The sequence below is a fragment of the Watersipora subatra genome, chromosome 10 (genome assembly GCF_963576615.1).
Source record: "Watersipora subatra chromosome 10, tzWatSuba1.1, whole genome shotgun sequence".
NCBI lineage: Eukaryota > Metazoa > Bryozoa > Gymnolaemata > Cheilostomatida > Watersiporidae > Watersipora > Watersipora subatra.
In genome coordinates, this window is record NC_088717.1 from 30,294,647 (window position 1) to 30,310,956 (window position 16,310).

A 16,310-nucleotide genomic window follows, 5' to 3' on the forward strand; every position below is an offset into this window, starting at 1 on the left:
TAAGAAGAGAGAAAACTAACACATGGTGGGAGGTAAGAAGAGAGGAAACTAACACATGGTGGGAGGTAAGAAGAGAGAAAACTAACACATGGTGAGAGGTAAGAAGAGAGAAAACTAACACATGGTGGAAGGTAAGAAGAGAGGAAGCTAACACATGGTAGAAGGTAAGAAGAGAGAAAACTAACACATGGTGGGAGGTAAGAAGAGAGGAAGCTAACACATGGTGGAAGGTAAGAAGAGAGAAAACTAACACATGGTGGGAGGTAAAAAGAGAGGAAGCGAAAACATGGTGGGAGGTAAGAAGAGAGAAAACTAACACATAGTGGGAGGTAAGAAGAGAGGAAGCTAACACATGGTGGGTGGTAAGAAGAGAGAAAACTAACACATGGTGGGAGGTAAGAAGATAGAAAGCTAACACATGGTGGGAGGTAAGAAGAGAGGAAGCTAACACATGGTAGAAGGTAAGAAGAGAGAAAACTAACACATGGTGGGAGGTAAGAAGAGAGAAAGCTAACACATGGTGGGAGGTAAGAAGAGAGGAAACTAACACATGGTGGGAGGTAAGAAGAGAGAAAACTAACACATGGTGGGAGGTAAGAAGAGAGAAAACTAACACATGGTGGAAGGTAAGAAGAGAGGAAGCTAACACATGGTGGAAGGTAAGAAGAGAGAAAACTAACACATGGTGGGAGGTAAGAAGAGAGGAAGCTAACACATGGTAGAAGGTCAGAAGATAGAAAGCTAACACATGGTAGAAGGTAAGAAGGGTAGGAAGGTAGGTACAAGAGGTAGGACAAGTGTGTTACCTGCATATGGCAGAAGGTAGGACAAGAGGATTACCTGCATGCCAGCCCGGGTTTTTACAGGAATCCTTTCAGCGAACTCTGGGGGCTTCTTATTAACAATAGCAGTTTCTAAAGTTTGCTTGGCCTGCATCAGGTCAACCTCCCAAACAGAGCGCAACCTTTCATCTTTGAATATAAATCGGAACTCCTTTCCGCCTTGTCTGAAATATGGCTGATTTGAAACAAAACAAAAAATGCACAACACAAAGCAACTAACGTTCTGGTTGCCACAAGGTAAGCCCCATCTTATGGTCCACTAGCATGACAAGCTAAGGGTTGTCAAATGCATTGTTTTCGATAAATGCTTAAAATTCATGGTTAAGGTTTCAATCCCTACAATAGTAGTTTAGACATCACTGTACAATCTACTCCTTCCAAAAATATTTTAGACATCGCTGTATTATCTGCACCTTACAAAACCAGTTTAAACAAAAGGAGAACAAAAGATGATAACTTACCCTGAAGGCAGCAATAGGCGGAGAGAAGCGAGGTCAGTGTCTTCAGTATGCTGCCTCAAGGAGTAGAGATTGTGCTCACATTGGTGTATAACATTTGTGACTTGGCTAGTGAGAGGCTGTAATATACCGCCAACAATTAACCGCTTTTTATAGGTATGTATCATAAGTGCTTATCAAAAGGTTCATATCAGAGGTATGTATCGGAAGTACTATCACAGGTATGTCTCATAGGTACATCTCACAGGTAAGTATCATAGGTACATCTCATAGGTAAGTGTCATTGGTACATCTCACAGGTAAGTATCATACGCACCTGTCATAGTAATGTATCATAAATATGTATCAAAGGTGTGTATCGTAGGTATGTATCATAGGTATGTACCAATGGTGTGTATCGTAGGTATGTATCATAGGTATGTACCAATGTGCTTATCATAATGCTGTTAACACCATTAATACCGTAATAGTAAACACAACGTTGAAAAACAGCGATATCTAGTAAATGAAGATTTCGACACCGACTAAATTGATCATAGATGCTCTTTAAAATCTCACATGATCGCTATGCATGTTTACCTGAAATTAGGTCTGAAAAAATATAGTAATCCAATAATGTGTATGCAGTACTACAAAACACTATTAAAGGTGTATAAATGCAAATGGCATCGGTATAAAGAAGATGCAGTGCACCCTCAGAATACGATTAACCTGATATACAATCTTTTCACTTATGAAGTGGAACATGATGATTTTTTCACCTCTCCATACAAATCTTATTTCACCCCATACGATTTCAACAAAATTTTCACACGAATCCAAATTTTGCAGTCTGTATGCTTATTACGCGGGTTTAGTAAAATGTGGGACGAGGCGTGATGATTAAAACCACTTCTAATTAACATCAAATCATTCTGAAACATTCATAGATGTTTTTTCGATGGTTTTCAGTTTGGTAAAAAAAATTGCGTGACACTGCGTGATGGCTAAAATCTGGCCAAATCGTCATAATATTGCTCCCAATGGCTTACCGGATGCATTTTTCGTAATATCTCGACAAACTAGAAATAGTTTTGAGGATATAAATTGGTCAACATTGAAACTGGTCAAACTGGTTAGAAACACTTACAAATCTATTGTAAATCGTCAGTAGTCATATTTACATATTTATTTATTTATATTTATTTGAGCTTTGAAAAAAGCTTTGACTTGTGTTAGCTTGAAAATCATCACACGTCAAGCGTTTTACTAATCGGGTTGCCGTTTTAGTAAAACGCTAGAAAATCATCGAAAATTCATAGATGATTTCTCGATGATTTTCAGTTGGGTAAAAAAGATTGCGTGAAGGCTAAAATCATGCCATATCATCGTAAAATTGCTCCCAATGGCTTACCAGATGCATTTTAAGTAATGTTCCAACAAACTAGAAAAAATGTGAGGGTCAAAATTGATCACAAAAATGTTAAAACTACTTTGAAACACTTCAGAATCTGTTAAAAATCGTCAGGAGTCATATTCACACATGCTTGACAAAAACATCTTTCTCCTTCCTATTTTTAGTCCATGATACCAGGGAATCGGAGGTTGACCAACTCAAACACAAAGCTTTTGACCCTATGTTATTACCCTAAGTTATCGAGTTATTGTAATTATAATGTACATACTGTACTAGCTGTGCCTTCCGATGTTCCCGGGTATTAAAAATCAGCTTATAAACAATGAGAAGTGATGAGAGTTGCCTATCACTTGCTATTAGCTTGGCACATTGCCGATGGAAGTATTAAAAATCAACCTATAAACAATAAGAAGTAATGAGAGTTGCCTGCCACTTGCTGGCAGGCCATTCTCCAGCAAATGGTAGGCTATTGCCAAGTGGCCTGGCACATTGCCATTGAAAAATTCTAGTACGCTTGCTTGCTAGCTTGCTAACAAGCGCTAGGCTTCTGATGACGGTACGCAATGTCGATGAGTCGGTGTTGTCTAGCTACAGCAATTCTAATAATAGCTATAGCTGGACATACCGAAAACAGACACATTTTGAGAAATATACATATAGAGATATACATACTGCCATTTTCTGTAAAGAATAACTTGTTTACCCAATTACCCAGCTAGGGCATCGTCTGGCGAAAAAGTTTGTCACTGTCCATCTGCACTTTATGCGTAGACAAACCTGAAGTACTGAAGATTGATTTGTCAGTTAGCTGTAGGAGTGCTTCAATGACAATGTGAGATGTTGTGCAAAGAGTTGTGGTCATCAGTAAACTCTTAGCTTGAAGCGTCTGTTGTTCTAAGCTGATGTTTCTTTTTATTACTCCCTTATGTTTATATTATCTTATGCTTAATATTTTTCATCTTAATATGTTATCAAATGTTAGTAGTATCCAACTGCTCACCTGAAACCAGTGTTGCGAATGCAGCGTTAACCTTTTTAACAGAATTCCAAATTTTACTCCACTATTGTTTTGTTTTAGTTGTTTGTTACTCCTACATAAATTATATGTTATCTAATCACGTGCAGATGGTCTTAATATCTGTAACGGCTTACCTGAGCCTGGTTTTGCGTATGTAGTGCGATATTGTATACAGTATATTTTGCATATTACAAGTTTTGTTTGATAGACCTTCAGCTAATATTGCCGCCTGTGAGATGAAGAGTTAAAAAAAAGGTATCCACATAAAGTATTTAAATGAATATTGCCACCATCCACTATGTTGTTATACCAGTTTAGCAGTAGAACCTTAGGATTTTACACAGACATCACAACATATAATTTTTCTAGAAACGCAAACCAGAAACTGGTCGCAAATACAAAACCTGTCAGAACGAGCTATATGCCAATTTAGGTAAAACTAGCTGTGCTACCCGGTGTTGCCCGGGTAATAGAAAAGTCTTTGGACAGAAAACTGATTTGTATTTTACATATAACAACATTTGCTATTCTAACTTTCAAACTACAAGTCATGAGAAAAGTGGTTTGTCTTATAAACAATGGGAAATAATGAGGGTTGCTTGCTATTAGTCTGGCACATTGCCAATGAAAAATTTGAGTACACTTAATAATGTGAGCCAACAGCTTCTAGTGACGTTATGTTATGACCCTGCTTGGTACGCAAAGCCGTTGGGTATTTGCTCTCACAATCACTATGTTTCCATGGTGCGCAGTACCGCGATGCAGCCCCCTCCGAAGTTGAGGGGATTGTACGTTTCCATGATGCGCAGTGGTTTTTAGCAAATTAGCCAGAGAAGAGAAATTGTATAAATCGAATCGCCTGATGGAGAAATTGAATCGATCATGGATACCGAACGTCAAAAACGGCCTTTTTAAGCTTCTGTCATCATTTTATGTTTATTTACAGTACACATTCAAAAGATTTTACAAACCTTAACACAATTTTTACCAAGTAATGTATTTTAAAAGTTTTTTTCAAGTAATATATTATTTAAACGTTAATTTAGGACTTGCCATCTATTTTTCGCAGTATTGACATCGATAACAAAGTCTAGGAAAGTAATCACCTCATCAGCCTCGTGGGTGCAGACCATATCTGCCAACTCTCACGCATTGGGCGTGAGACTCACGCAATCACCCCAAAGAAAAAATGAAAATGCGTGAGAAATGTGTGAGATTTTTTGCCCCAATTTCTACAATTTTATATATACTATCATTGATACATTAATTGCCCCAAAACCAAATCTCACGCATTGCCCCACTCTTGGGTTGGCAGGCCTGGTGCAGACCATAATTAAATTTAAGTCAAAGAAGATCGGAAGAAAAGAAAAAACAAGATAAGCTGGATAACATTTGTACTAGTTTATGGCCCTCGAAGAATCTGTCTCCACGGCATGAGAGCTATGCACAGCCACCGCGCAATTGCTGTTTCCTTGCTGCGACTTTGCACTGGCTTCGGACTGATCAGTGCGCAGTGATTTCAGTGCGGAGACGCCGTTTCCATGATTCCGAGAGGGCGCAACTCCGAAGCACTGCGCATCATGGAAACAGTGATTATGACTCATATCGGCGAGCTATCAACTCAATCTCGTTGGCCTAATAGGTACGGCGGTCGGACTGGTGAATGGTGGGGTCCGGATTCTTTACTCTAAGATTTAAGATCTATAGCCGGAATGACGACAGAAAACAGAAAACCGAGGACATACTTTGAGAAATATATATATATACATATGTGCTTTAATATGAGCCTTATAAGGGTTATATTTTTTCAATTAAAAATTTATTAGTAGCTTCTTCTAGGAAATGTTAGTTGATGTTGTGGTCTCTCCATTGCCCCTCCATTATATATGTAACTTATATGAAAATAATGGGCGTTGTTTGCAACCAAGCGAGCTCTCATATATGCTCCAGTTAGTCGCGGGACTCTGTGACGCTATACGGCTCTGGATTTAGAATCATATCGTTTAGGCACTCTATTGAAATAGCAATCTGGCAAATTAGTTCTGGTTAGTTGATATATTACTTAAAATGCATCTGGTAAGCCATTGCAAGCAATTTTATGACGATCTGGCATGATTTTAATTTTCACGCAGTGTCACGCAATTTTTTCTACCTAACTGAAAATCTTCATCAACAATAATCTATGAGTAATACAATGAGTAATCTATAATAATAGAATGATTTTATGTTATTTAGAAGTATTTGAAATCATCACGCCCCATCACGCGCTTTACTAAACCCGCTTACTATTTATGACAAAACCACAAAGACACCGAAATATTGTCCGCCGGAAATATTTTCAAAATACCTGAAAGAGACACGATGAGCGATTTCTCCTAGTTGAGCAATTTATGTGTGCAAAACAGTAATATTCGCCCCCCCTCCTCCCACCACGCCAAACCAAAAGTAAATTTGGAGTTATGATCTCTTCATACAGAAGGTCCAAAGGTCAGACAACTTCACTTTACCTGGTAAAAAAATCTACCATTATGAAAACAGCATCGCTCGGGTTTTTTTGCCGAATGATGCTAGAAAATTTTTTTAAACAGGTTCGCTAAAAGTTACAACAAAAGCGAAGACGGAAACTGATAAGTGACAAAATTTTAGTGATAAACAGTTGAAATTCAGTAAAACAAGTAAAAACACATGTACTAAAACTTAGCTTCAAGGGTGTGTTTAGTAAGCTCAACTTATTTAAAGTGAATTCACAGATTCTGTTATACGTACGTCTATTTTGAAAGTATGAACTTTCTGCGGTACGCAGTACTCCTCATACATAGCACATTGTAATGTTACATTTTAATGCAGATCATAACCAATAAATTAATTAAATATAATAAAGTTACTGTAGGTAACTATAGTTACTAAGGCTAACATATCGTTTTGTTACTAATTTTTAACAAATATAGCTCTTATATAAAAATTAGACGATTTTTACCAAGGGATGTTTGCATTATATAATTACTATGGTTTTTATATCCCTACATACGACTTTTCACAATACCATGCAAAACCCTACAACAAATCAAAATCGTAACCTGAGGGTGCACTGTACATCTTTAAAAGGGAATTGCGTTGATACAAGGAAACCACATGCAAATGAAGGAGGTAATTGTTAACAAAATACAAACTTGTAAAGATACCATAACAATATAAGTAAATTCGAGTGGAAAATAATTTTTGATCAAGTATAAAAGCAAATGTGAAATTAATAAATTCATTTAGCGTTCATTGTCAATTTTTTGCTGTTTCCAAAAAAAAGTCTTGACCGAATGAATTTTTACTATTACGGATTGAAAGAGTTGAATTTATTTGTCCTGAAGAAACCTTTGCTATTGTAAAAACAAAAACACTTATAGTTTTGTGCATGTTTGACTATGACTATTTCTACTACTAGGGCATAGACTAAGATGCATGTACGTGTAGATGTATGTCCCAACTTGTAACATTGCTAAAAGTAACAATCAATTTCTAAGAAGATTAGTAAACAAGAAATTCCGGTCTAAAGTAAACAAGATTATCACTTGTTTAGTCAGATCATTCTTCTTATTCATCCACTTTGCTTTCACTGCAATCATACCAAGCTTTTTTACATAACATATCTGGCTGTTGGCGCTAATGAAAATATCATAGAACTTTGTGAAACCTTCTAAATTTAAGGCAAAGACTCACTCATTAATGCAAAGGTTAGCAACTTGTCATACAATATGCTACAGTTAGTTATCTATGCAAACAACTAGTCTTGTATGCTAAAACCTAAATACAATAGGCAAATCTACATCCTCTCCTCCTGGCACTCTTAGAAGAATGGGCTCAAGCAAATTGCATAAACATGTATGTTTGCAAACAATACGATGTATGTTGGCAAACATACATCATATTGCTGCAAACATATACGATGTATATTTGCCGCAAGGCATCAGATAATGTATTGTTGTGGAATGTGATCCACAGAGACCTGAGCCTAGGGCTGAGCTAAGCCGAGCTGCGCTCAGCCAGAATAACGAGGTGGCAGTTAAGCCCATCAGAGCCAATCAGAGCCAAGCCGAGCAGAGCCAAGCCAAAACCAAGTCGGGTCAAGCCCAGCCAAGCAGAACGAGAGGCGGAGCCTACCCACTATATAAGCCTGAACATTTGTGCTAGAGAGCAGAGCTGTTCTGGGCCTGTTCATTGCCTGTTACCTGATTCTTTCTTGTACACCTTGATGAACTAAGCAGACATATATGTATTGTACTGATTCACAAGTCTTATACTAGTGGAAGAAAGTGAAGGTCGTGCAAAACCTTTACACTGGTGGCAGCAGTGGGATTGGTAACGATCTAAAGAACTCCACCACAGGACTCACATCTGGATCACTGGACTCAGGATGCACATGGCGGCCTGAAAAACGGTGACACCGCTCCTTTTGGAAGAACTTCCTGGCAACAGGAAGAAACCCAGAGAGAGCTGTGGAAAGCCTTACATGATCAGATTCAGTAGATGCACTGCCCCGGGAGCAGAAACCTACTAAAGGCTTCGAAAGGACTTATCTGAAGAGGCAGCAAGCTCCTAACTAGAAAAAACTCCTACTGGAAGAAACGCAGGAAAAGCTGTGGAAAGCCTGTCAATCAGAACCTGTAGAGGCGCTGCTCCAGGAGCAGAAACCTACCGAGGGCTCCGACAGGACTTGTCTGAGGAAGCAGCGTGCTCATACTGGAAGAACTTCCTATGAAAAGAAACCCAGAAAGAAGCCAACGACCGCGGACACAGTAGAGGCACTGCTCCGGAAGAGCAGAAACCTACTGGAAGCCAGACATGGCCAACAGTAGAGCCAGGAGCGCTGGCCCGGGACCCGACCGACTAGTCGAGGCACTAGCGCGGGTGTTACTGATGCCAAGAGCTCAGGAACCGGCACCACGCTTCAGGACTCTCCAGTATACTGGGAAAGGAGATGTGGAGTATTTTATTGCTCGCTTCACAGAGGTAGCTGACGCTAACCAGTGGACGGACGAAGCAACGCTATTGCACCTTCTGGAAGCACTGGGCGAACAGGCTGAGGACTGCGGTCGGCCGATGACCAGGAGGCCATTTTCAATGCCCTCCGGGCAATATTCGGGCTATCCACCAGGCAGGCGCCAAGCTATCTCAACACCCTTAGGCGAGAGGAAGGGACGATGCTGCAGGAGCATGCTATGGAGGTCGAGAGATTTGTGCGCATTGCGTACAGAGACCTACCAAATTGTCAATGAAATAGCATGGCTATGGAGACCTTCTGCAGCGCGCTGAGGGACCCTGCCCTGCAGAGGCATCTGATGGCCGTACCTATGCCCACACTGGCAGATGCTGTACAGGCCGGGAATGACTACCTCCACATTCAAGGAGGCGAGCATAGGCCCACCAGATCTTCAGTGCGAGCCCTGAAGGGAGGAGCCTCTGACCAGGTGAACTCGGCCGAGACCGATGTTATAGGACAACTAGCCTAGCTGGTCCAAACTCTCGCGGACAAGGTGGAACGGCTCCAGGAGCAGATTCGCACTCGAACCGAGAAGATGAGCCAGCCAGCAACTCTTTGCTGACGATGTGGCCAACCGGCGCATGTACAAAAGAACTGCCCTCGTCACACCAAACCGGCTTCGGGAAACGAAAGACGGCCACAGCTGTAGCTCCGACTACTGGCTGTGCCAAGGCCAAACAAACACGGAAATACAATAGGATTTCGCGAGACTCAACAACGGCTGATGGCTGGTCTCAACCAGCAAGGACTAGGCAAAGGGAAGTTCGTGCACAGAATGGGCCTGTGGTGACACAGAATTATTACCAGTCCTTGGGTGAGATTAGTCTGGCCAGCCCCCCTGTCCCGGAAATTGCCTACGTGCGAACGGCAGGGACGCAACCCGAAACGCAGGAAGGTGACTCCCAAATCCCCTCTGCCACAGACACTGAGAACCATCTCCACTGGATCGGACGGTCGGAACCCTACCTTGAAAGCGGCAGGGCCAACCCCTTCTCCACCTTGGGGTTGGCAATAACCAGAGCAGATTTGCTCTGGACATAGGACGGCCGAGGTACTGACCTCGCCACACCACTGAAAGGAAGCCTTCCAGGCCTCACGGAGGATGTCCTGGAGGATACCACTAAGGCGCAAGCCCTCAGCCAACCCCACTCCACCAGCTGTTTCCTCCCAGGAAAAGTGGAGGGGTAGCTCATCTAGTGCCTGTTGGACACCGGATGCACCACCAATCTGATCAATTAAGAAATATTTGATCGATTGCCAGGAGCCGTGCGGGACCGACTCAAGGAGAGTACAGCCACAGACTATTGGCTGACGGGACACGGCTCCCCATCTATGAGATAATTCGTCTGACTATCCGCTTGAGGGATGTGAAGACAGAGAAAGTCTTCGTAGTTAGCCGACTGAGCTAAGATGCCATACTCGGAATGCCGTTCTGCGGGGCCCATCAATGCGCTCTCGAGTTTGAGCAACCGCTGATCTGAGTGGATGGAAGACAGCTAGTCTGCACGGACTGGCATGGGAGGCTGCTACAGATCAAAGTGCAAGTGATAAGGGGGTAATGGTTCCGGCCTGGACAGAGATGGCAATACCCTGTCGCATCACCACGCGGAACTATTGCCCCATGGGACTAATCGAGGGACTTCCTGACAGACCTCCAGTAGCCAGTAGCCTGAACCAGCCAGGACCCGAGGGACAGGTCATCACCCGCTACATGAACACTACGAAGCGACCTTTGACCTTCCGGTTCGGAGCCACTATCGGCACTTACACAGGAGTGGAGACCCCACAGGTCGAGAAGGACGATCCCATATTGCGTGACGCCAGTCCGACTTCAATCAATGGAGTGCTGGCTCAACTTGAGGAATTGTTCCAGGCAGCCCGGCAAAACTGTGAGGACAGGGGACAAACTTCAAGGTTGGCATTCCTGCTGCATCGGTATGCTACAGCGTTCAGTACGGGTGACGACAACGTGGAAGGACCTCGGAAATGGAACATTTGATTCCATGTAAAGAGGGCACTCGGCCAATCCGACAACCCCCTCACAGACTCGGACCGGAGGAGGCAGAGGCCGAGAGGCAGATCCAGGATCTGCTCAAACGAGGGCTCATCAAGCCAGCCTCAGAAGCTTGGAGCTCCCCGTGGCGCTGGTCTGGAAGAAGGATGGGAAGTGGCGCTTCTGTATTGACTACTGGCGTTCTGTGGCGTTCAGCTCTGTGACGGCGTTGAGACGCCGTCACAGAGCTGGACGCCTACCCGCTACCCAGGATTGACAACAGTTTGGACGCCCTGTCCGGCAGTCGCTATTTTAGCACGCTCGACCTGGTGAGCGGGTATTGGCAGGTAACCCTAGATGCAGAGGCGCAGGAGAAGTCGGCTTTTCGACACGGTCCACACTGTGGAAATGGAAAGTGTTGCCTTTCGGACTGACGTCCAACCCCGCCACCTTCCAAAGACTTATGGAATGCATTCTGCATGGCTTCCACTGGAGAACGCTGCTGCTATATCTGGATGATATTATCGTCATCGCCCCGGATTTCGATACGCATCTACATCGGCTGGAGGAGGTCTTCCAGAGACTCCACAAGGCCGGATTGAATCTGAAGCCCTCTAAGTGCAAGCTAATGCAATCCCAGGTCCGATACCTGGGTCTCATAGTAAGCCAGGACAGAGTCTCTACCAACCCCGTCAAGGTGGAGGCAGTCGCAAAGTGGCCGAGTCCGGGCGTAGTGAGGGAACGCCCAGGATCCCTCGGGACGGTCGGCTACTACCGACAATATATCCCGGAGTTCGCCACTGTAGCGCACTCTTTGCACCGACTGACTGCGAAGGGAGCCCTGAAGATGGACAAAGGGATAACAGGCCGCTTTCAACACGCTGAAGGAGAGCATCAGCACCGCCCCGATCTTGGGCTATCCGGATCCTCAGAGGCAGTACATCCCGGACACGGACGCCAGCGGATGTGGAGTGGGGGCCGTGCTGTCCCAAATACAGGAGGGCTGCGAGAGGGTCATTGCCTACTACAGCAAGACCTTCATCTCCTCGGAACGCAATCACTGTGTCACTCGACAGGAGCTTCTTGCGGTAGTGAAGGCGGTCAAGCACTTCCGGCCGTATCTGTATGGCCAGAAGTTCCTCCTACGGACGGACCACGCGTCACTCCGGTGGCTATGCCGAAGGAGCAGACCTTAAACCAACTAGCCCGGTGGCTTGAGATCTTGGCGAAGTTCCGCTACATCCTAGCGCACCGGTCAGGGACTCCCCACGGGAATGCAGATGTGTTGAGCAGGCAAACCTGCGAGGACTGCCGGCAATGCACGAGCGTCGAACAGAGGGATGGGGGCCTTCACGGAAGGAGTTGGCAAGGAAACAAGGGCCGTTAGCCGCGTGGGTACCGACCAGTTGCCTGGATGGAACTCTCGTCCTCGATAGAGCTGGATTGACCCTGGGCAACGTCGCATATCCCGGGGGCCGGCCGGCAACCCGCATGAGACTACCGTCCCAACAGTGGCGGGATTGAACCTGGGTGCCGGAGGTTCCCCCGAAGAGCTATCAGCCCCACCAGGAGTGACAGGATCAAATGGCGAACTGGCAAGGACACAGGCTACCGGACAGGGACCAGTGGCCATCATGTACCGTGCCATCGCCACAGAAGAGGTGCCAGCAGAACACTTGGAGGTCGGGAGCAGTGAGCTGGACATCCTGCATCGCATGTGGGGCTCTCTGCGCATATGACAGGACGGCGTGCTGGAAGCGCGCGTGGCCTCGTAGGGCCACGCCATATGGTGCACCAGTTGCCCCCCCCCCCCCCCCCCCCCGCCATGCGGGAAACCACGGTGTGGCAAACGCACGCCCTGGCTCACTTTGAGATGGGAAGGACGATAGGTCGCCTCCAACTGACGTGGTACTGGCCCGGACTGACGTCCACAGTCAGACGGCTCGTCAAGAGTTGCGAGGTGTGCCAGGCTGCAAAGCATGGAGGGACAAAGGCGGCCAAAGGAAAACAGAGGCTCAACACAGGACGACCCTGGTAGAAAGTGGCCGTGAATCTGGTGGGGCCATTTCCTGTCACGCCAAAGGGGAACAAGTGGGTGCTGGTTCTCACTGCCCACTTCACCCAGTGGCAGGACGCATTGGCACTACCTGACGCAACAGCCCTGGTGGTCGGCAATGCCCTGGATGAGCAGGTCTGCTGCTACTTGGGATTGCCTAGGTAGATCCACACGGACCAGGGGGCACAGTTTGAGAGCCAACTGATGGCCGAACTGTGCCAACTCTGAAACATAGGGAAGACCAACACGCCTCCGTATCATCAAAAGGCAAATGGAATCATGGAGCGAAATAACCAGGCACTCGGAGACTCCTTGAGGGCGCTGCTCTTGGCCTGGGGACAAGACCAATGGGACCTACTGCTCCCCCAGCTGATGAGGGCATACAGAGACACCCCTACTCCGCGACTGGAGAAATGGCCAACATGCTAATGTTGGGACGGGAGCTGAGGTTGCCGGACCAGCTGCAAAGCCACCCCTACTGACCGAGTTCTTTCCTGCCCACGAGCACGCTCTCGAGGTGCAGCGCAAACTGCGGGCAGTGCACGAGGCACTACGGCGAAGCCAGATGGAGGTGCGGCAAGAAGACAGGGAAAAGCCACCACTGTACGCCCCAGGCGACTGGCTATGGCTCACGAACAAACGCCGGAGACGGGGAGAAAATCCCAAGCTGCAGGCGAAGTTGGTGGGACCATACTGGGTCCTGAAGGCCTGGGGGAACCACACATATCTGGTGGAACGGCAGGGCCAGTCTTCCATCCAGAGCGAAAGAAGGCTAAAACCCTATTATGCTTGCCCAGAGAGGTTGGGACAGGCCCCAGCCATTCTGGAGCCAAGGAGGAGTCCCAACATGAAAGGAGCTCGACCCAGCAGCCAGAGAGAAGGCAGGAAGAGGTCAGGGTAGATCCTGTACCAATAATGCCATCCCCAGCTGGGAAAATCTGCTAATTAGGCTGCAAAAAATCGAGGGCAGGAGATAACTCCGGGAGAAAATCTGGCCGGACTGGAGAAAGAAGGAATTCAAGGACGCCCTTCAAGTTCTGAGGACATCAATCCGGCCACACGGAAGAAAGTTTTGGGAGAATCGGAATCAAACTCGGTAGAGCCCGAAGAGACCACAACATCCAGATCCCATCAGTCCCGCAACCCAATCAATTCCAGTCGGGCACAATCTGAGGCCAATCACAATCTCTGACGATATGGAGATGGTGTATGCTACTCTATGGAATTAACGGAAAATGGTTTGGAGGTCGCGCTGGAAAAGGTAAAACGGTTCTCACGAACGCAACCAAGGATTTCTTACTAAAGGATTTCGTTTTCCCTGGACGACATCAGAGCACTCGAGAAGATGGACAGAGAAGGTAACACCTCGCTACAGGAATTACTGACTTCGGTCACAACTAGCTTAAAAAGAAGCTGAGGAAGCAATGGGTGCACCGACGCCGGTAGGTGTGGCAGCACACAAGGCAGATCAGGAGTCGGAGGAAGCGACTGCCGAGGCCAGAACGAGCTGCCCCGGAGAAGCTGTCCCCTAAGCAGATGACGAGGACCTGGACAAAACCCTGACAGGAGAGGAAGTCTGCCGAGTGGCTACCATAAGCTCTCTCCCAAGGTCTAGATTGGAGACCGTGGTCACCAACGGAGGGGTGAGTGTTGTGGAATGTGAGTCACTGAGAGCTGAGCCTAGGGCTGAGCTCAGTCAGGCAGAATAACGAGGTAGGAGTTAAGCCAATCAGAGCCAAGCCAAGCGGAGCCAAGCCAAAACCAAGCCGGGTCAAGCCCAGCCAAGCAGAACGAGAGGCGAGCCTACCCACTATATAAGCCTGAACATTTGTGCAAGAAAGCAGAGCTGTTCTGGGCATGTTCATTGCCTGTTACTTGACTCTTTCTTGTACACCTTTATGAACTAAGCAGAAATATATGTATTGTACTCATGTACGAGTCTTGTACTAGTGGACGAAAGTGAAGGTCGCACTCAACCCTTACAGTATACCAGCGAACATATATGATGTATGTTTGCTGGAAGGCATCAGACAGTGTATATCGGCAAACATATATGACGTATGTTTGCTGCAATGCATCAGATAATGTATATCAGCAAACATATACAATGTATGTTTGCTGAAAGGCATCAGATAATGTATATCAGCAAACATATATACAATGTATGTTTGCTCCAAGGCATCAGACAACGTATATCGGCAAACATATACCATGTATGTTTGTTGCAAGGCAGCAGATAATGTATATCGGCGAACAGATACAATGTATGTTTGCTGCAAGGCATCAGATAATGTATATCAGCGAACATATATGATGTATGTTTGCTGCAAGGCATCAGATAATGTATATCTGCAAACATATACGATGTATGTTTGCTGCAAGGCATCAGATAATATATATCTGCAAACATATCCAATGTATGTTTGCTGCAAGGCAGCAGATAATGTATATCAGCGAACAGATACAATGTATGTTTGCTGCAAGGCATCAGATAATGTATATCAGCGAACATATACGATGTATGTTTGCTGCAAGGCATCAGATAATGTATATCAGCAAACATATACAATGTATGTTTGCTGCATGGCATCAGATAATGTATATCGGCAAAAATATACCATGTATGTTTGTTGCAAGGCAGCAGATAATGTATATCAGCGAACAGATACAATGTATGTTTGCTGCAAGGCATCAGATAATGTATATCAGCGAACATATACGATGTATGTTTGCTGCAAGGCATCAGATAATGTATATCAGCAAACATATACAATGTATGTTTGCTGCATGGCATCAGATAATGTATATCGGCAAAAATATACAATGTATGTTTGCTGCATGGCATCAGATAAAGTATATCAGCAAACATATACAATGAATGTTTGCTGCATGGCATCAGATACCCTACAGGATGAAAATATCCGTTGGTTGAAAAAATTCGCGATTTCACGAACAGTCAATTACGCGAATTATTAAATTCTGTGAATAATTAGTTCTATTTTTAATCACAAGGGAGAATATCTACTGCATAAAATTAAAAACAAGTCACTAGGCTAGTTTTTAATATGAATACTAAACACAGTCGAGTTCCAAAACATTTATAAAATCATTGCCTGGGCTTTGAGCTAACACCATTGCCAATGCATCGCATTTATTTACAAAATTATTTAAGGTTGTCACAAGAATGCAGAATGGCGTCATCGCGAAAATAGCCGCTTGGCAGAAGTACTAAACGTAGCCGAGTTCCAAAACTTCTTTAAAATCATCGCCGGGCTTCGAGTTTTATTGCCATTGCATCAAACTTTACAAAATTATTCAAGGTTTTTACAAGTTATTCGGCATGGCTTCGTCATCGCAAAAATCTCTCCTAGTCTTTTTTACATTGAAATCAACACCATCAATCTCTAATACCGAAGTTGAGGACGATCATGATTCTGATCTGGACATTAAGGTATGTATTTGATTTGCAGTGTAGATACATTTTTCCATAATTAACTGCATTAGTTAATTCTTTT

The 16,310-nt window shown here is 44.9% G+C and overlaps 1 protein-coding gene across 1 annotated transcript in view; it reads right to left on the bottom strand.

Moving 5' to 3' along the window:
- The window catches only part of LOC137407394 (rho guanine nucleotide exchange factor 17-like), a 173,146-nt gene that overhangs the window by 55,388 nt on the left and 101,448 nt on the right, over positions 1 to 16,310 (bottom strand). The window contains exons 17-18 of the mRNA XM_068094039.1: positions 1,304 to 1,419; positions 841 to 1,006 (exon numbers count right to left, since the gene is read on the bottom strand). Of these exons, the coding sequence (XP_067950140.1) occupies positions 841 to 1,006; positions 1,304 to 1,419 (282 nt within the window). The remainder of the gene's footprint in view (positions 1 to 840; positions 1,007 to 1,303; positions 1,420 to 16,310) is intronic.